The sequence below is a fragment of the Ovis canadensis genome, chromosome 13 (genome assembly GCF_042477335.2).
Source record: "Ovis canadensis isolate MfBH-ARS-UI-01 breed Bighorn chromosome 13, ARS-UI_OviCan_v2, whole genome shotgun sequence".
NCBI classification, from domain to species: Eukaryota; Metazoa; Chordata; class Mammalia; order Artiodactyla; family Bovidae; genus Ovis; species Ovis canadensis.
Window position 1 is genome coordinate 90,599,446 of NC_091257.1, and position 20,053 is coordinate 90,619,498.

At 48.7% G+C, this 20,053-nt stretch overlaps 1 protein-coding gene across 2 annotated transcripts in view; it reads right to left on the bottom strand.

Annotated features, from left to right (window-relative positions):
- SLC13A3 (solute carrier family 13 member 3) overlaps positions 1 to 20,053 on the bottom strand; it is an 85,122-nt gene that overhangs the window by 8,304 nt on the left and 56,765 nt on the right. Inside the window, exons 6-10 of one of the 2 annotated variants that reach the window (XM_069548696.1) lie at positions 19,358 to 19,483; positions 14,810 to 14,905; positions 13,772 to 13,876; positions 12,016 to 12,113; positions 7,588 to 7,700 (exon numbers count right to left, since the gene is read on the bottom strand). In XM_069548696.1, coding sequence (XP_069404797.1) covers positions 7,588 to 7,700; positions 12,016 to 12,113; positions 13,772 to 13,876; positions 14,810 to 14,905; positions 19,358 to 19,483 — 538 coding nt within the window. The remainder of the gene's footprint in view (positions 1 to 7,587; positions 7,701 to 12,015; positions 12,114 to 13,771; positions 13,877 to 14,809; positions 14,906 to 19,357; positions 19,484 to 20,053) is intronic. The other variant, XM_069548697.1, reaches the window with a different exon arrangement.

Genomic DNA, 20,053 nt, shown 5'->3' on the forward strand with positions numbered 1-20,053 from the left:
CTTCGCTTTATCAGAGAACAGGTATGCATTTCTTTTGTGTTGAATAGAAAATTTGCTGTTTATCCAAAACTAAGCTTTCACCGTGGATTCTAGAATATAGTTTACTATTTTGATAGAAATAAAATAAATTATTTTATTTGTCCCTACACCATGACTTAAAAGTTATCTTCAAGGAATGAATAATAAATGCTTAAAGATAATTCCCTAGAAGAGACCTTATAAAAAGTAAGGTTCTTCTTTCACACCAGCACTGTTTGATAACCTAGAAATTATAGTGTATGGCAGAGTCCAGACCCTGGCTGCTCCTCTGGTGCAGGGAACCCTGCAGGGAAAAATGGGGCCACTAGTTTTTCTCAGAGGCCACGGCTCTGGCAAAGAGACCGACAGCAGTGTGTGTAATTAAATGGAGAAGGGCTGGGGAGAGGGAATATTAATGACTTGGATGAATGAGGAGCCAAGAGCTTCCCTGTAGCTGGGCCTCTGGGTGCCAGGCTTCCAGCCAACCTCCCCACAGCCACTCAGGGGCCTTGGCTCAGTTTCCGTAGCCGGAGGGAGGTCTGGCAGCTTCGCGAGAGAGGAGACTCCCCCCAACCAGGGGCTCTCGGGGGGACTCAAGGGGCTTCACCTGCCCTTTCCTGTTCCCTTAGGAATCCATGGAAACACACAACCACAAGGTTTTCCCAGGGACTCTAGGACCAGCAACTTGCAAGGGCAGAGGCGGCATGCCCAGGAGGTGAGGAGAAAGGGCTCTGGAATCAGATTAGACTTGTTCCCCCACCTTCATCCATTCTGCTGCGTCTTCCTCGGCAAGTAACTAAACCTTTCTGTGCCTCAGGCCCTTATCTGTAAACTGAGATGTGGTATTGCTTGTCCTCGGGGTTACAGACTCTCCCGGCTAGTTCAGCTGGTAGAGCGTGGAAGTCCTCATCCCAGCGTTGTGGGTTCGAGCCGCACATTGGGCAGCTGTTCTTCAACATTTGGGCTTCCCTTGTGGCTCAGTTGGTAAAGAATCTGCCTGCAATGTGGGAGACCTGGGTTTGATTCCTGGGTTGGGAAAGATCCCCTGGAGAAGGGAAAGGCTACCCACTTCAGTATTCTGGCCTGGAGAATTCCATGAACTGTACAGTCCATGGGGTCACAAAGAGTCGGACACGACTGAACAACTTTCACTTTAGGGGGTTATGGTTGGGAGAAAAGGAACTAATCTCTAAAGTTCTTATAAAAATGCTTGGGTACCAGGTAAGTGCCCCAAACATGCCATTGGCCATTAGTGGCATCCAGTCACGAGATACCAGCAGTGGTGGGACACTCAAGAAACTGCCTTGAGTAGTGGTTGTCAAACTGTTCCTTACAGCCCCCAGGGTGCCAAGAGGTGCCTCAGGCCACTGATGCAGCATGAGAGGGGAAGGCGGAGCTGGCAGGACGGTGACCCTTCTTTCTCCTCCTTTCTCACTTCTATGAGGTCCTTTCTTCCTGATTTCACTGATATACAGAAGGAGCAGATCTTAAAGGAGGATATTATGGTAGAAATGAAATGTTTCAGGTTGAAATGTCCATAAAAAACCCTTGAAAAATCTCTTTAAAGGCCTCATAAAGACAGTAGGCTCAGCCGTGTGTGCACAACTCGACGTAAGAATTCTCAGGTAGGGACTTCCCTGCTGGTCCTGCGGTTAAGATGCAACTAAAGACCCTGCATGCCACAACCAAAACCCAGTGCGGCCAAATGAAATAAATCAATAAAGTAATAAATATTTTACAGAAGACTGATACTAAAAAAATAGAATTCTTAAGTGGAGAGAGCCAGTGAACTTGATTAAAGGAAAAGAAGAAAAGACTCCACGCACATGCCTGAGCCTTCAGACCACTGTACTGCTACTGGCTGTGTGGCATTGGGCAACCTAATGAATGTCTCTGCTCCTTGCTTTCTTCAAAGTACAGGTAAAAACAATTCCTATATATAAAAGTACCAAACAGGGCTTATATTGCTTATTTAATTTAATAAACACTTAATACAGTGCTTATTCTATGCTGAGAACTCTCCTCAGTACTTTGCTAACATTAACTTATTAATCCTCAGAACAGCTCCACGAAGGAGCGGTGATGTGGGTGTCTGTTGTTCCAACTGTTTGTGACCCCATGGACTGTAGCCCGCCAGCCTCTTCTGTCCATGGGATTCTCCAGGCAAGAATACTGGAGTGGCTGCCGTGCCCTTCTCCAGGGAACAAACCTGTCTCTTCTGCATCTCCTACGTTGGCAGGCAGATTCTTTACCACTGTGCCACCCGGCAGGGATGTAGTAGTACAGTCATCCATATCTTATGGTTGAAGAAACTGAGGCACAAAGAGGTCGTGATATGCTCAAATAAGTGAAATGAGTTTGGAATTTTGCGCTCAGAATCTGGCTCTTACTTCATAAGGCTACCTCTCCAATAAAATGATAAAAACAGTAAGAACAGCAATAATAACAACTCTCCCGCAGAAAATGGGGGATTCAGGAGAATACACATGTTGCTACTTGCCTATAGGGTCTAACTCAGCAGTGGCCACAGGACTGGAAAAGGTCAGTTTTCATTCCAATCCCAAAGAAAGGCAATGCCAAAGAATGCTCAAACTACCACACAATTGCACTCATCTCACACGCTAGTGAAGTAATGCTCAAAATTCTCCAAGCCAGGCTTCAGCAATACATGAACTGTGAAATTCCAGATGTTCAAGCTGGTTTTAGAAAAGGCAGAGGAACCAGAGATCAAATTGCCAACATCTGCTGGATCATCGAAAAAGCAAGAGAGTTCCAGAAAAACATCTATTTCTGCTTTATTGACTATGTCAGGGCCTTTGACTGTGTGGATCACAATAAACTGTGGAAAATTCTTCAAGAGATGGGACTACCAGACCACCTTACCTGCCTCTTGAGAAACCTGTATGCAGGTCAGGAAGCAACAGTTAGAACTGGACATGGAACAACAGACTGGTTCCAAATAGGAAAAGGAGTACGTCAAGGCTGTATATTGTCACCTTGCCTATTTAACTTATATGCAGAGTACATCATGAGAAACGCTGTGCTGGAAGAAGCACAAGCTGGAATCAAGATTGCCGGGAGAAATATCAATAACCTCAGATATGCAGATGACACCACCCTTATGGCAGAAAGTGAAGAACTAAAGAGCCTCTTGATGAAAGTGAAAGAGGAGAGTGAAAAAGTTGGCTTAAAGCTCAACATTCAGAAAACGAAGATCATGGCATTTGGTCCCATCACTTCAAGGCAAATAGATGGGGAAACAATGGAAAAAGTGGCTGAGTTTATTTTTTTGGGCTCCAAAATCACTGCAGATGGTGATTGCAGCCATGAAATTAGAAGACGCTTACTCCTTGGAAGGAAAGTTATGACTAACCTAGACAGCATATTCAAAAGCAGAGACATTACTTTGTCAACAAAGGTCCGTGTAGTCAAGGCTATGGTTTTTCCAGTGGTCATGTATGGATGTGAGAGTTGGACTATAAAGAAAGCTGAGTGCCGAAGAACTGATGCTTTTGAACTGTGGTGTTGGAGAAGTCTCTTGAGAGTCCCTTGGACTTCAGGGAGATCCAACCAGTCCATCCTAAAGGAGATCAGTCCTGGGTGTTCACTGGAAGGACTGATGTTGAAGCTGAAACTCCAGTACTTTGGCCACCTGATGAGAAGAGCTGACTCATTTGAAAAGACCGTGATGCTGGGAAAGATTGAGGGTAGGAGGAGAAGGGGACGACAGAGGATGAGATGGTTGGATGGCATCACCAACACAATGGACATGGGTTTGGGTGGACTCCAGGAGTTGGTGATGGACAGGGAGGCCTGGCGTGTTGCAGTTCATGGGGTTGCAAAGAGTTGGACATGACTGAGCGACTGAACTGAACTGATGATAGGGTCTGTTCCGCCCTGATTTAATACCAACTTGTATCACCTGAATATATTTGTAGATTGTTGTAGATAGAGATTAAACGAGATATGCATGAAGGTGCCAGAATTAGACCAATTTTTAATTCATGAGACAGTAAAACTATAACAACAATAAAAGTGGTGAGCCCTCTGCATTAGCCACCTGCCAGGTACTTGCCATCCATCATGTCATCCGTCCTCAGAACATCCCATTTTACAGGTCATGGCATGCTTACTGAGAGAGCATGTTAAGTACCAGGACTTTTCCAGATGCCTAGAAGAGCGATGGAGAAGACAGATATGGTCCTTGCCCTCATGGAGCTTACATTCTAGTAAGAGAGACACCAATAAACAAATGAACAGGATTTCCTGCAGGGAGTGTGGGGGGGGCGAGTTGTTGTTTGCTGTGTTTAGTTGCTCTTTTGTGACCCCTGTGAACTGTAGTTGGCCAGGCTCCACTGTCAGTGGGATTTCCCAGGCAAGAATCCTGGAGTGGGTTGCCATTTCCTTCTCCAGGGTGGGGGGTGGTCTTCCCAACCCAGGGAGTGAACCTGCACCTCCTGCATTGGCAGCCAGATCGTTTACCACTGAGCCACCAGGGAAGCCCACAGCCTGAGGGGTAGCTATGGCTACAGGAAGTACTCAGGGTGATGAGAGAGGGGGGTGCTGTGTGTCGGGTGGAGGCTACCTTAGACATGGTGCCAGAGAGGGTTTCTCCGAGGATGTGACCTTGAAGCTGAGACCTGAGGGTAAGGACTCAGAGATCTCAGGGGAGAGCATTCGGCAGACAGGAAGCAGGTGCAAAGGTCCTGGGGGTGCAAATGAGTTTAGTGTGGCCGAGGAGCAGGCCAGTGGGGCTGGAGAGGAGCCCCGAGGGGACAGAGATAAGAGCTGATGTCGGGGTGATGGGCGGGGGCTGTTCTCTGGAGGTCCAGGCTAACTTTCAGACTAGAGTCTAACTAGGTGGGGGAGGAATGGACAGGGGGCTGGGAGCAGGGCTGTTGTCTGGAGGTCCAGGCAAACCTTCAGACTAGAGTCTAACTACGTAGGGGAGGCACGGACAGCTTTGCAGCAGGAGGAGACTGGCGAGAGCATCAGGCAGGTTTAAGCAAGTTACTCAAGCTCAGCGCAAGCACTGGGGTCTGCTTCTAGCCCCTCAGAACCAGCAGGTGGGCATCTACACATCCAGGCTCCCTGTGGGCCTGGTCTGAGGGCCTCCAAGCCCCGGGAGGCCTGGCGGTGACCTGGCGAGGGCACTGGGCCAGGGCTGGGAAATAGGACGTGCCATGAGCACTCTGGTCCCTCCTGGGACAGGCCGCTTGGGGAGGGGATGGTGTGAGCAGGGGTTGGGGGAGGGGGCTGCTGTCACACAAAGTCTTTATTGCACAGAAACCCCGGCTGGCTGCCCAAGGCTGGGCCGGGAGCCAGACTGGCCTCCCCAGCATGCTCAGCGGTCCTGCAGCCCAGCCCCCACTGCGAGCCGTGCTTTGTCCACCACTCCGAGCACAGAGAAGTCTCTGGGGTGCGGGTCAGGCTCAGGGTGAGGCAAGGGCCATGTCCTCTCATTAAATGGCACCATTTCTACGAGTTGCTCAGGGCAAGAACCTCCACTTTTCCAATCCACTTAGTAATTGTCACAACTCTATGCGATGGGCACCATTACTGTGCCCATTTTACAGATTAGGAAATGGAGGCGCACAGCTCAGAGGTGGAGGACTGACTCCAACCCAGGTAGTCTGAGTCCACTGCCCATGCTTTCCACTTTTGCCCTGCACGGCCTCCTAAGACCTGGCTAACATGCCACTTCCTCCTAGAAGCCTTCCCTGCTATGTCCCAAGCAAGAGGCAGTAGTGAGAGGAGTCTGACAAGCTCGAATCCCAGCTCTGCCCCGTGAGCTGTGTTCCCTCATGCTCTGGAGCCTGTGTGCCACATTTGGAGAATTGGTGTGCTGCCACGGAAGATCCTGTGTGACACAGCTAAGGCCGGTGGCTCAGATGGTAAAGTGTCTGCCTGCAGTGCAGGAGACCTAAGTTCGATCCCTGGGTTGGGAATATCCCCTGGAGAAGGAAATAGCAACCCACTCCAGTACCCTTGCCTGGAAAATCCAATGGACAGAGGAGCCTGGTAGGCTACAGTCCATGTGGTTGCAAAGAGTTGGACATGACTGAATGACTTAAAAAAGACCCAACACAGCCAAATAAAAATAAATAAATAATATTTTTAAAATCCTGAATTTTAAAAAGTCAGCAATCTGAGAAGTAATTTCAGCTTTCTTTTACCTTAATTTCCGATTGACCCTTAACCGGCTGTGGTTTTGAAATCTGGGGGTAGGGTGCGGCCCAACTTCATGAGCTGTGGGTTCAAATACAACTCTGCCAGCTTTTGGTTGCACAAACATGGGCAACTTATTCAGCCTTGAGTTGCCTCTGTTTCATCTTTGAAAGGAGAATGACCACAACATCTACTTCAGCGGTGCCTTTGAAGATTAGCGGAGTCAATATTTGCATAGCGCTTCCCGCGGTGCCTGGCCCTTGGGAAGTTCTCAAGAGTGAGTGTTAGGAGGCTGGACTCTGAAATCAGATGGACTAGAGTTCGAACCTCAGCGCCCAAGCAGAGGGCAACTGCATGACATTAAGAGAGCTGCTTAATTTTCCCAGGCCTCAGTTTTCCTACCTGTAAAATGGGGATAAAAATATTCCCTAGCCCTGAGGGTCAGTGTGGCGATTTCATGAGCTAATAGGTTACTACATGTTGGACACTGAGGCTGCACTTCCACTGAGCAGGTCTGGCTGTGCTGAAAACGTGTGCCTCCCAAAATTCTTCTCTGTCAGTGCCTCGCTCACCTCAGTCTAGTCCTGGCTCTGCCTCCGTGCTCACAGAGCCCTTTCGGTTCAGTTCAGTTCAGTCGCTCAGTCGTGTCTGACTCTTTGTGACCCCATGAATCGCAGCACACCAGGCCTCCCTGTCCATCACCAACTCCCAGAGTTTACCTAATCTCATGTCCATCGAGTTGGTGATGCCATCCGGCCATCTCATCCTCTGTCATCCCCTTCTCCTCCTGCCCCTGATCCCTCCCAGCATCAGGGTCTTTCCCAATGAGTCAACTCTTCGCATGAGGTGGCCAAAGTATTGGAGTTTCACACAGCCCTTTAGAACCGCATTAATAGTAACACTAAGTAGTTAATATTCATAATATCTGGGCTCTAGAGCCAAACTACCTGGCCTCTAATCCTGAGGACATAGCTGTGTGGCCTTAGGCAGGTTACTTTACCTCTCTGTGCCTCAGTTTCCTAATCTACAGAATGGGGATAATGGTGGCATCTACCTTGCAGGCTTGCTGGGAGGTTTAAATCCACTAATATGTGTAGAGCATGATGAACAGTGCCTGTGGCAGGGTCAGCCAGCTAGGGTCGTCCTCTGTTCGCACAGGACCCTCGGGTCATGATATTAGTATTAGCAGTACTGGCACAATGCTCATTGCCAGCTCCTCGAGGTCCCACACTGTACCATTTTCCTCTCTCTCTGGGCAGCACCAGGCACGGCAGGGAGCTGTGATCATCCCCACGTGGGAGATGGGGCGTCTGTGCGGCCGGTGGGGCTCGCTCTGTCCCACGCCTGCAGCTGCCCCAGAACGGGCGCTTACCTCCCCGAGCTGCCGCATGCCCCTCTTACCTCGCAGCCTTTGGCCATGGCAAAGCCCCCTCCCAGGAGAAGGATGATGTTCCAGGGCACCGTGTCCTGGGCCCTCTTCCACGTCAGCAAGGGTACTGTCTCTGTGTTGGGAGCTGGGCAGAGAGAAGGCACTCAGCTTGGGAGGGGATATCCAGCTCCTCCCACCATCCCACTACCCCGGGCAGGGGAGGGACCCAACACACTCTCAGGACCCTCAACCGGAGGAGGGAACATCAGCCCCTGGAGCCCCATCTCCGTGGGGACACACAGGGGTCTCCAGGAAGCCACAGTCTGGCTTCAGCATCCCATTTAGGAGTTTCAGGGAAAAAAGACAGAAGCATCATGTTGGGGCATTTGCTCTACTCAGAATCTTCTGGAATTGCATAGTTCACATCCAGAACATCCTTTCAGTTCCTAACAGCCCTTCTGGGTAAGCGTTACTTTCACCCTCGTTTACACGAGAAAAGGTCCTCTTTGTAACTGAAATGAGGCAAATTGTATTTCTTCAAAAGCAGAGATGTCTGCAGTGGATGGAACAAGGGGCTGGTGAACGTCTGCTGAAAAGGGCTGGAGAGGCACTAATTCAGGCTCTGCAGGTTTCTGTTGTGGTCAGGCTGCCACAGAAGCACGGAAGCAGCCACAGCGATGGCAGACACACGTGGATGGGGCAGCGTTTCCACGAAATTCTATTTTCAAAGCGGGTGGCAGCCAGATTTGGCCCCCGGGTGGTAGTTTGTCATCCCTGCACTGAGAGCACCCTCCTGGACCTTGGTTTGCTGCAGGTCCCTGGAACATGACCTTGCCTCTCAGAGCCCCCATATCCTCAGCTGACCCCTGACACAATAATGGAAGCTGGTAGGTCCTTGTGGGCACTGATGAGGCAGTGATGGAGCTGTGGGCAGAGGGACATTTCGGTTCAGTTCACAGCTGCCTGGCACCTGGAAGTCACTCCATAAACACTTGTCAGATGATATATACAACACACGGAGCCCAGTGCCTGGCACCAAGTAAGCTCCCTGGAACTGGGCCTTCTCACTGCGGGCTGCCAGCAGCCTCCCTGGAGGAGGATGGGTCTGACCCATTCAAGGTTCCCCCGCTGCCAGGACAGTCCCTGGTTAAACACTTTTTGATATTTTTGTTTCCCCTTTTTGCTGTTTTTCAAAATTTTATAGCATGGTTATCTAAAACAAAAGTTTCTAACTGGATAATAAAGGCAATCCAAAGCTGCTTAATAAAGCTCCTCTACTTAACAGTCCATGGGGTCGCAAAGAGTTGGACATGACTGAAGCGACTTAGCACATATGAGATGCACGCAGCCCATGGGTGAATACATGTGGTCCTGATGTCACACACCACCAGTGGATTCACGGGCCAAACCCAAGTATGAGTAAGCCCAGAGCTGGAAGAGGCAGCTGGAGACATCTGGTGGCCCAGCCCCTGGCCTTTAGGTGATAAAACAGTATTTCACTAAAGGCAATGGCAACCCACTCCAGAACTTTTGCCTGGAAAACCCCATGGGCAGAGGAGCCTGGTAGGCTGCAGTCCATGGAGTCGCTATGAGTCGGACGCAGCTGAACGACTTCACTTTCACTTTTCACTTTCTGCATTGGAGAAGGAAATGGCAATCCACTCCAGTGTTCTTGCCTGGAGAATCCCAGGGACAGAGGAGCCTGGTGGGCTGCCGTCTATGGGGTCGCACAGAGTCGGACACGACTGAAGCGACTTAGCAGTAGCAGCAAAGAGGCACCCAAGGTCTGAAAAAGTGACCCACCTAGAAGGTAAGGGTTGTACAAGCAGAAGGAGGAGGCCCTGAGGATGAGTTTAAGGGAGTTAAGATAATGAGGTTAAGTGAGTTAAGTGGTGAGAGTTTATAAAACTGCTCGCCATATGGTGAAATTAATTAATGTCAGCTGTTATGGCCTTTATTATCTTCCCACCCAACCATGCCCTTGGCACCATTTCTTATAAACGCAGCCTTTGACTGAATTTCTCACTTCCGGCTCTACATTATACTCTCTGCCTTCTAGAGCAGGAGCTGAAGGCACAGACTTTGAGGTTGAACTAGAATTCACTCCCGGCTCTGCCATTAAGCTGTGTGACTGGAGCCAAGTGCCTCTACCTTTCTGAGCTTCAGAGTTCTCATCTGCCAAAGGGAGCAGTAATACCTCCCCGGAGACCAATTCGGACGATGACCTGGGCCGTGTGTGCAACGGGCTCAGCACGGGGTGTGGGCCGGAGTGAGTCCTTGGTCATTTCATTAGCAAGTGTATACTGGGGACCTACCCTAGCCCCTGAGGATATGGAAGTGGCCAAAACAGGAAAAAAAAAAAAAAAAAAAAAACCCTCCTGTTGGAAAACTTACATGTTGGGAAATTTTATGCGCTATGGAAAGAAAAAAGAAAATATAGGAAAGAGACTGAGAGTGCAGAGGAGGAGCGCTTTTCTAGATGGTGCAGTCAGAGAAGGCTTCTTCTCTGGAAAGGTGACCTTAGGACAGAGTTTGGAGAGAGTGATGGAGTGAGCCATTCGGATGTCTGGAGGAAGAGCCTGTTGGGCAGAGAGGGAGCAGAAGCGATCATCATCACCCACATCACGGTCATCCTCTTTCTCCACTTCAACAACACCATCCACAGCAGCCTCCTCCTCGCCTTCCTCCGCCTCTTCATCGTCACCCACATCACCGTCGCCAGCCACAAGTGCAGTGCGCAGCACCCAGTAGGCGGAGCCTCAGTGCTTGGGGAGCAGTCATAGAGGGAGCCGCAAGTACCACTGAGACCCGCAGAGGAATGGGAGCCAGTGGGCAAGATGAAGAAAGTCAAGCTTGGCTTGGATGTCTGGGGTCCACCTCCCGTCTCTTTTTGACTGGCGGTGTGACCTTAATCAAGTCACTTTCTCTCCATGAGCAGTGACGGACCACTCTCTAAGGCGGTGTGGAAGGCATGGGTGTCGAGTCCTGGAGTCAACGCTTTAGGAGAGTAGCAGAAAGTGTGTGGGACTCGATGCTTCGAGGGACAGAAACCGGGGGCAGGAAGTAGGAGGAGCAGCGGGAGTAGGTATTGTGTGGGAGTGGGTGTTCTCAGGGGGACCACTCTACCAGGGAACAGAAGCTAGAATTAGGCAGGAGCGCTAATGAGGTAGAAGTTACACAGATGCCAAAGCTCAGAAACAGGAGAAACTCTGAAAAAAAAAAGTTAAAAAAAGTGAAAGTGTTAGACAATCAGTCGTGTCGAACTCTTTGGGACCCCATGGACTGTAGCCTACCAGGCTCCTCTGTCCATGGAATTCTCCAGGCAAGAATACTGGAGTGGGTTGCCATCCCCTTTTTTTCCAGGGGATCTTCCCAATCCAGGGATCGAACCTGGGTCTCCTGAACTGTAGACGGATTCTCTACCATCTGAGCTACCAAGAAACTCTGAACAGATCAAGAAATGATACAGGGAGTGGATGGTGAGGAAAGCCAGCTGGAAGCAAGACAGAGAAGCAGGGATGAAGAGAACAGTGGCAGAGCCTCAAAGCCCACAGTCTAAGCCACCTGACCCCAGGCTTGGGGTCCACCTCTGCCAGAGTAAACTCCACACATGCAGACCTCCACTCCTCCTGGAAACAGGAGCTGCCACTGGAATACGTGTTTCTTCCCCCAACAATAGGGGTTAGATCACAACCTCTATTTCCTGACCTCTGGCCTGGAGCTCATCCCACAGCCTCGGAGGGTGACCGGCCAGCAGCGGCCTCTGTCACCGGGAGCAGATGTTAGCACCTTCTTCTGCAGACACCAACTGAAACCCCAGTGGGGTCCTAATCTGGAGGTCTGAAGGCCAGCCTACAGACGCTTTGGTTTGGGTGCTCAGTGATTTCCTGAGGCTGGAATTGAACTCCTGGGTCTAGGTTTGTCGCAGTCCCCTGCTTCCTGCCTATCTAGAACCCAGCAGGAGATTTCCATCTCCGGCTCCTTAGGCTCTTGCTTTGGGCCCAGAGTTTTTCTGGGCAGAGCCGAGGCTACTATAGAGGCACTTACATGACTAAAGAAAATAAATGTCCACGAATTTCTTCTTCAAGAAATAAAGATTTTATTTGTGGACACTGAAATTTGAATTTCATGTCATGTTCACGAGTCAGAAATATATATATATATATATATTTATTTATTTATTCTTTTCAACCATTTAAAAAATGTGAAAGCCATTATTCTGAGTTCAGGGACTGTACAGAAAGAGCCACCAGCTGGGTTTGACCCAGAGACTCTAATTGCTAACCCTTGCCCTGGACTATCACCTCTGTACCCAGACCTGGTAAAAGCTCAGACAGGGAGAAGGAAGCAGTGGGATCGTGCGTTTGTACAATGAGGCTGTCAGTCTCAGGAGGGTCCCGCCTTCAGGCCACTGATCACCACGCTCCAGGCCACCAATGCCCTGGCCTTGCCCACCTTACCTTTAAAGTCAAACCACCACTTGAGGGACGGCTTTTGTGACGGGAAGAAGAACAAGATGGTGACAACGGACACGCCGGTGACAGCGTCAGAAATAAACCTGCAAGGACAAGGCATCTCAGAAGGCCAAGGCTTGGCAGCTTTGCAGCTGAGGATCTGTGGCAGGGGCTTAGGCCCACTGGGACGGGACGCTGTTGGAGGCCAACGATTGTTCTGCACTGCGCTCGGCAAGCGAGCCGCCTGTGGATGCAAAAGCTCTTTATCCACAGCTCCCTGGGACGTTTAGACTCTGCTGCAGCCAAACCAATATTTATCCTCCCACTTCAAGGACCCTAGGAAGAGGGATTTGATCAAGGAGGGGAGAATCTGAGAGCCGCCAAAGGCTGGAGTCTGTGGAACCCCTATGCATCACTATAACTGGGGCTCCTGTGAAGCCCTGAGTGTATTTGTTCAGTTCCTGTTTGCACTCCTCCTGGGGTGGGCAGCTTAGCACACAAAGATGCAACCCACAGATGAAGCTCACACCAGCAGAGCCCACCTCACAGCCCCTTGAAACCTCCCTGCCACCTTCCAAGAATCCACAATGTGTCCGGGGGGGATATCAACCCCACCGAAGTCTCAGAGACAGTCCTCAGGGGCAGGTATCTTCCCTTTCAAATAAGGAATCTGAGTCTCAGAGAACAGCAGCCATTGCTCAGGGCCAGACCATGGTCTGTAGAAGAGATGACTTTGAACGCAGATATTTCTGGCTCTGAGTTCAATAAAGCACAGAGCCAAATACCAACAAAGGCGCTTTCAGCCCACACATTTGGGAAGAAGAGTATTCAAATTGCCAAGAAACTGGGAAAGATGGTCAGTATCAATGTAACAGAGAAACACAGATGAAAACACGTGCTAACAGACAAGTAAAACGTGAAAAGGCTGACAATATCTAATGGGGATGTTGAGAAACACAGGCTATTGGTGGAAAAATAAACTTTCTGAAGGGGGAGTGGGGGAGCTGGCAGTACGTTTCAAAACTTTACGTGTGAATACCCCTTGATCCAGTTCTTGTACGTCTAGGAATTTATCTTCAGGGAATAACTGGGCTCTTGTACACAGATTATGTACCAGGATGTTCATTACTGATAAGAACAAAAAAAAAGGGGGGGGGATTTTTAGTAGGGACATGTTTAAATAAACTGTGTATTATCATATGTATAATGAAGTACCCCTTGCTTGTTTTAAAAAAAGATAAAAAATAACATCAACTGTTATGTTTGACACGGAAATTCAACTGAGATACCTTGTAAACTAAAAAAAAAAAAAAAAGCAAGTTTTTGGCACTTTCCTGGTGGTCCAGTGGTTAAGAATCCACCTGCAGGGGACATGTGTTCCATTGCAGTCCAGGAATATCCCACGTGCCGCGGGGCAACTGAGCACCTAACAGGTGCTCAATAAAAGTTGACTGATTGAATAATGGCATGAATGAATGAGCCACGTGCTCAGGGCTGCACAGTTTGTAGTGGCGGAACTGGCATTCGAACCCAGTTTTGTCTGATTCCAAAGGCAGAGCTCTTATCACACGAGAACCCAGATATTTTATCATCCAAACCTAAGCTCTTTTGAGAGGAAAAGAAGGAACTAGTAATAACCACAGGGGATGAGAGGCAGAAGCCTAGCCCAGCTCTCCCCAGCGGCTCTGCCTCCTTAGCTCCGGGGGTCCCAGCCCTTAGGCTCCCCTATTGGACTCCATCCCACGGGTCCCCAGAGTCTCACCCAGGGGTGAAGAGGCTGGCCCAGCCAGGGATGAACTTCGGGTCCCGGGAGAAGAGGAGGATGGCGAACACGCAGAAAAGGATGAACACGGCCTGTTCGGCAAACCTGCGACGCAGAGATGTGAACACCGTGGTGACCCTGGGCTTTGGCCTGACAGCAGCAAGGGAAGGCCTGGGGCGGGGGCCCACTGGGTGCGGGTGTGGCTACGCCCAGGCCCTGCCTCTGAGAGCCGGAAGCAGTGGTTCACTGCCTCGGCCGGGCAGTCCGAGAGTGAGGGGCGTGGAGTGCCGGGTGTAACCGGTTTCTTTCCTGGGGCTTCCATGTGCCCCCAGCATCCTTCCTAAGCATCAGGCCCGCATCCCTGCAAACATGTTATATCGTTCCCAGGGTCCTAGGGACAATCCAGAGAGAGAAAGAAAGCGAGACACGGACAGAGTCAGAAAACCAGAGAGAAAGGCAACTGACGGGAACAGAGAGGTAGGCGAAAGAGGGGAACAGTCAGATATCCAGAGTGGGGCAGATACAGAGAGCGACAAACACGGAGAGAGGGGCAGACAGAGGCAAAAGAGAGACCCCCCCAAATGTTGGAGTAAATATCTACCCAGTGTGCCCATTTCACAGCTCAGGAAGCAGCACCCAGAGAGGGTTAGTGCTTTGCCCAAGGCCACACAGGAAGTTAGTAGCAGAGTCAGACCTGTGTGTGGGCCTGCTGACTCTTGGTTATTTTCACGTTAACATGCACTGAATGAGGTGCTGGGAGCCACCTGAGGCAGGGATCAGGAGGGAAAGCGGGCACTAGGCAGGGAGGTGACATGTCCCCACTCCAAGCCTGAGAGGTTTGCTGGTCCTCGGGGTATCGACCCCAGTGCCAGGGCAAGAGGCTGACTGTGTTAAGTCATCTCCCTACCCTCCGTCTCCAGGCTCCCAGGCTTTTGGTCTCGAAATTCCCTCTGGACTCAGTCCCCAAGAGGTAGCTCTCCTGAAAGTCTAGCGCCCAGTTCTCTTCCCACCCCAAGCGAGGATCTCTGCGCCACATACTTGATGGGCCCCAGGCTCTGGAATTCCTCCCGAATCGTGTCTCGAGCCCTATTTTCTGCATCAGTTCTGAGCTCAGATTTCTTCTTCCTCCAGCCCCTGAAACAGAAAGCGGGGAAGTTAGCAGTGGCCAGTGCAGTCTAAAACACCTCAGCGACCCACCTCCATCTAGCCAGGCCTCTTTGCCTCTGTTTTGGAGACTCTGTGACAGCCTGCTGGGTGGTCACCCTGCCTTCTTGTTCCCTTTCTAAAACCTGTTCTGCCCACCTATAGCCTGGATGGTCTTTTAAAAATGTGAATCTGATCATTTGGCTCCCAGGCTTAAAATCTTTTTTGGGGTCAAACAGACTCAGGAATAAACCATACACACCAGGGAAATAAAATACAAAGTCCAGAAATAGACCTCACCATAAATGGGGATTTAGTCTATGATAAAGTTGGTGCCCCAGCTTGTTGTAGGAAAGATGACCTATTCAGTCAATGATGTAAGTCATACAGATCAATGGAATCTAATAGAGCGTCCAGAAATAAACCCACAGTTCTACGGTCAATTGATTTCTGATAAAGGTACCAACACCATTCAACGGGGAAAGAACAGTCTTTCATCAAACGGTCTTAAGACGACTGGATGCGTGTGTGCGAGCTCAGTTGCTCGGTCCTGTCTGACTCTTTAGAGACCCCATGGACTACAGCCCACCAGGCTCCTCTGTCCAAGGGATTCTCCAGGCAAGAATACTGGAGTGGGTTACCATTTCCTCCTCCAGGGAATCTTCCTGACCCAGGGATCGAACCCTCATCTCCTGTCTTGGCAGGCAGATTCTTTACCACTGAGCCACCTGGGAAGGCCCAAGACAACTGGATAGCCACATGCAAAAGGATGAATGTGGAGCCCCCTACCTCTTGGTACACACAAAATTTAACTCAAAATGGTTCAAAGACCTAAACATAAGAAGAGCGAGACCTATAAAATTTTTAGAAGAAAACAGAGATAAATTCTCATGGCCTCAGATTAGGCACATATTTCTTAGATATGACATGAAAAGCACAAGCAAACAAAAATAAATTGACTTCATTAAAATTAAAAACATTTGTGTGTCAGGAAGAGGTATCGAGACAACTCGATGGTTATCTGGAACAACAAAAAATGCTGACTCCAAACCTGTAGCCCAAAGTTGCATCCTTACACTGCACCCTAAAGGACAAGCTCCAAATAGATGAAAAGATGTAAACATACAAAATACAAAAATACTAGAAGAAAACATGGGACTGTTCTTTCATAACTCTATAATGGGAAGGAAGACCTTTCTAACTGCAATTGAAAATTTAGAAGCCACATGAGAAAAAATCGATAATTTCACCTCATAAAATGTTTCTAAAAATTTATGCACAGAAGAAAGCATGATAAGCAAAGTGAAAAATCAGGAAAAAAAGTTGTAACTCATACTCAAAATAAGCACTAATGTTTCAATAAAGAGAAAATACTAGAAATCAATAAAACCAAGACCAGCAATCAAGTTTTTAAATGTACAAAGTGTATAAACACACAGTTAAACAATTCACAGGAGAGGAAATACCAGGGTCTCATATGAATATATGAGGGTTTCATATGAATATATGAAAAGTTTTCATCTTACCCCTTAGTATGAAAAATTCTTCAAAATTACTCCTAAAGTAAATGCAAATTATTTTTCTCTTATCAGATTGGCAAAAATCCACCTTGCTGCATGGAAACAGATGCTCTCAAATATTGTATTTATTTTTTATTTTTTTGGCCGCACCTTAGAGGATGCAGGATGATAGTTCCCTGATCTGAGATTGAACCCAGGCCTCCTGTATTGGGAGCACAGAGTCTTAACCACTGAATCACCAGAGAAGTCCCTTATATATTATAAGTAGGGGAATGTGTGTGCTTAGTTGCTCAGTTGTGTCTGACTCTTTGCGACCCCATGGACTGCAGCCCACCAGGCTCCTCTGTCCATGGGGATTGCCCAGACGAGAATAATGGAGTGGGTTGCGTCCTGTTGGTTGGTTCCTCCTCCAGGTAATCTTCCCAACCCAGGGATCAAACCCCTGTCTCCTACTTGGCAGGCAGATTCTTTTCCACTGAAAGTGAAAGTTGCTCAATTGTGTCCGACTCTTGCCACCCTATGGACTATACAGTCTATGGAATTCTCCAGGTCAGAATACTGGAGTGGGTAGCCTTTCCCTTCTCCAGGGTATCTTCCCAACCCTGGGATCAAACCCATGTCTCCCACATTGCAGGCAGATTCTTTACCAGCTGAGCCACAAGGAAAGCCCAAGAATACTGGAGTGGGTAGCCTACCCTTCTCTAGCAGATCTTCCTGACACTGGAATCAAACTGGGGTTTCCTGCATTGCAAGTGGATTCTTTACCAACTGAGTTATCAGGGAAGCTGTATTCCACTGAACCACCCAGGAAACCCAGACTTCATTTTTATCCCCTATCTACAAGTGAAAATTGTAGAAATTAAAGAGGTAAAGCCTCAGGGAGGGGACAGAGTTGCTCAAAGTCACGCAGAACCATGGTGTGAAATCTGGTTTATCTGAGTCCAATGTCTGGGCTTGCTTCTCTGGACTAAGCCGGGCTTTGAACCCCAAGTTTCTGCTCTGACAGGTCAAGAAACACCACAGTCAGAGCTTTTCTATTCTCAAGGGGTTTTCATATCTCTTTGATCTTGAATAGCTCTTACTGGTCCCATTTTACAGATGAGAAAAATTAAGGCCCAGAGAGGTGAGGAAACTGAGTCAGAGAATGACTTTATGACATGCCTTCTACTCCAGCCCTGAGCTGAAGCTCCTATGTGAGTATTTTCCCAGACCCACACATTCATAAAGGAAATCAGTCCTGGAAGGATTCATTGGAAGGATTGATGCTGAAGTTGAAACTCCAATACTTTGGCCACCTGATGTGAAGAACTGACTCCTTGGAAAAGACCCTGATGCTGGGGAAGATTGAAGGCAGGAGGAGAAGGGCACAACAGAGGATGAGATGGTTGGATGGCATCACTGACTCAATGGACATGAGTTTGAGTAAACTCCGGAAGTTGGTGACAGACAGGGAGGCCTGGTGTGCTGCAGTCCATGGGGTCGCAAAGAGTCGGACACGACTGAGCAACTGAACTGAAGTGAACTGACACATTTGTAACTCCCTTCACAAATGTTCCTATGTTCATGTGCCATGGGCTCCAACTAGATTTAGCATTTTAATTAAAGGCGGATATTTAAATAGAAAGCTTTCTATCACTGCCATAAATAGCAAACAAGAATCACCTGTCAACCCATAAAAAGAAAGAAAGTACCCATAAAAATAAAGACATGAAAGCAAAGCAACATTATTACATCTGGCTGGATACCACTGCTGGCTTAAGTCTCTGGGCCTGAGACTTGCTCTTCCTGTTTTAAAAGGATGATTTGGAAATGTTCAGTTCAGTTCAGTTCAATTGCTCAGTCGTGTCCGACTCTTTGCGACCCCATGAATCGCAGCATGCCAGGCCTCCCTGTCCATCACCAACTCCCGGAGTTCACTCAGACTCACGTCCATCGAGTCAGTGATGCCATCCAGCCATCTCATCCTCTGTCATCCCCTTCTCCTCCTGCTCTCAATCCCTCCCAGCATTAGAGTCTTTTCCAAGGAGTCAGTTCTTCACATCAGGTGGCCAAAGTATTGGAGTTTCAGCTTTAGCATCATTCCTTCCAAAGAAATCCCAGGGCTGATCTCCTTCAGAATGGACAGGTTGGATCTCCTTGTAGTCCAAGGGACTCACAAGAGTCTTCTCCAACACCACAGTTCAAAGGCATCAATTCTTTGGCACTCAGCTTTCTTCACAGTCCAACTCTCGCATCCATACATGACCACTGGAAAAACCATAGCCTTGACTAGACGGACCTTTGTTGGCTAAGTAACATCTCTGCTTTTGAATATACTATCTAGGTTGGTCATAACTTTTCTTCCAAGGAGTAAGTGTCTTTTAATTTCATGGCTGCAGTCACCATCTGCAGTGATTTTGGAGCCCCCCAAAATAAAATCTGACACTGTTTCCACTGTTTCCCCATCTATTTCCCATGAACTGATGGGACCAGATGCCTAGAGAGATGTTAAAGTTTTTCCCCACCTTACTGAGACTTTCTCCCCAGCATAAGCAGCGTTGATAAAGGAATATTTTTCTCACTATCAGAGTCAGTGTTATTTGATACCTTGTCCTCAGGCTGCCCCAAATTACCTCCTGTACTGAGGCCCCGTGAAATGAGAAACACTGAACAGCGTTTCCTGTGGTGTGAGTGTGGACCTGACTTAAGGAATAATACAATTCGTGATTATTGATGGTGGGTGGCATTCACCCAGGGCCTGAGCTCAGCAGGCAAGATCCCACACCACCTGTAATCCCCACCCCCTGGGAGGCCAGGATGACTACGGGCACTGTATCCGACTGGAAACTGGAAGGACTTAGGAGGGTCACTCGCAAGGGAGCGGGAAGCTGGGACCCCAGCCCGGTTCCATCTGCTGCAAAGCTCAAGTTAAGTGCCCGGGTACCTCAGGGTTATCCCTCCATAGAGGAAGGAGATCCAGAGCCAGCCCACCAACAGGAACAGCAGCATGAGAGGAAAGGCGAAGATGAACCAGGAGCCGAAGTTCACCACGTCGCACTGTGGGAAGAAACTGGAGAAAAGAGAGAGGTGAGAGCCCGCCAGCGTCAGCCAGACGGATGGATGGACACATCCCTACAGAGGAAAACTGAAGGAAGTATGCTCGGTATTCACAGGGGCGCTGAAGCGCTTCAGATTTTTCCCCACTGTATTTTCTGAGTAATATATTGTGTTGCCCAAAAAGTTCATTCCATTTTTTCATGGTCTGGAAAAAACAACCCCAAACAAACTTTTTGGCCAACCCAATATAAAGTTCCTATATCAGGTGTGATCAGAATAAACCAATACAATGTACTTGGGGAGCGAAGACCAAGGTGAACACTCAGGGCAGCCATTTCCCTGTCTCACCACAGGCCCTGCTGGAAAATCAGAACCTCATATAAACCCCACATTCCTTTCAAATACCTCCCTTCCCGATGAGAAGGCCCAGGCTGATGCAATTAAACGTTGTATACGTTTTGCATGTAATTTGCATGCCCTTTACTTAAAACCCTTCATGTTGGATATTTTTACTTAAATTTCCAGCATTTTCTCCCTAATCTCTTTTCAAGGCTTGCTCACATCAGAGTGAATAGGCAGCCTG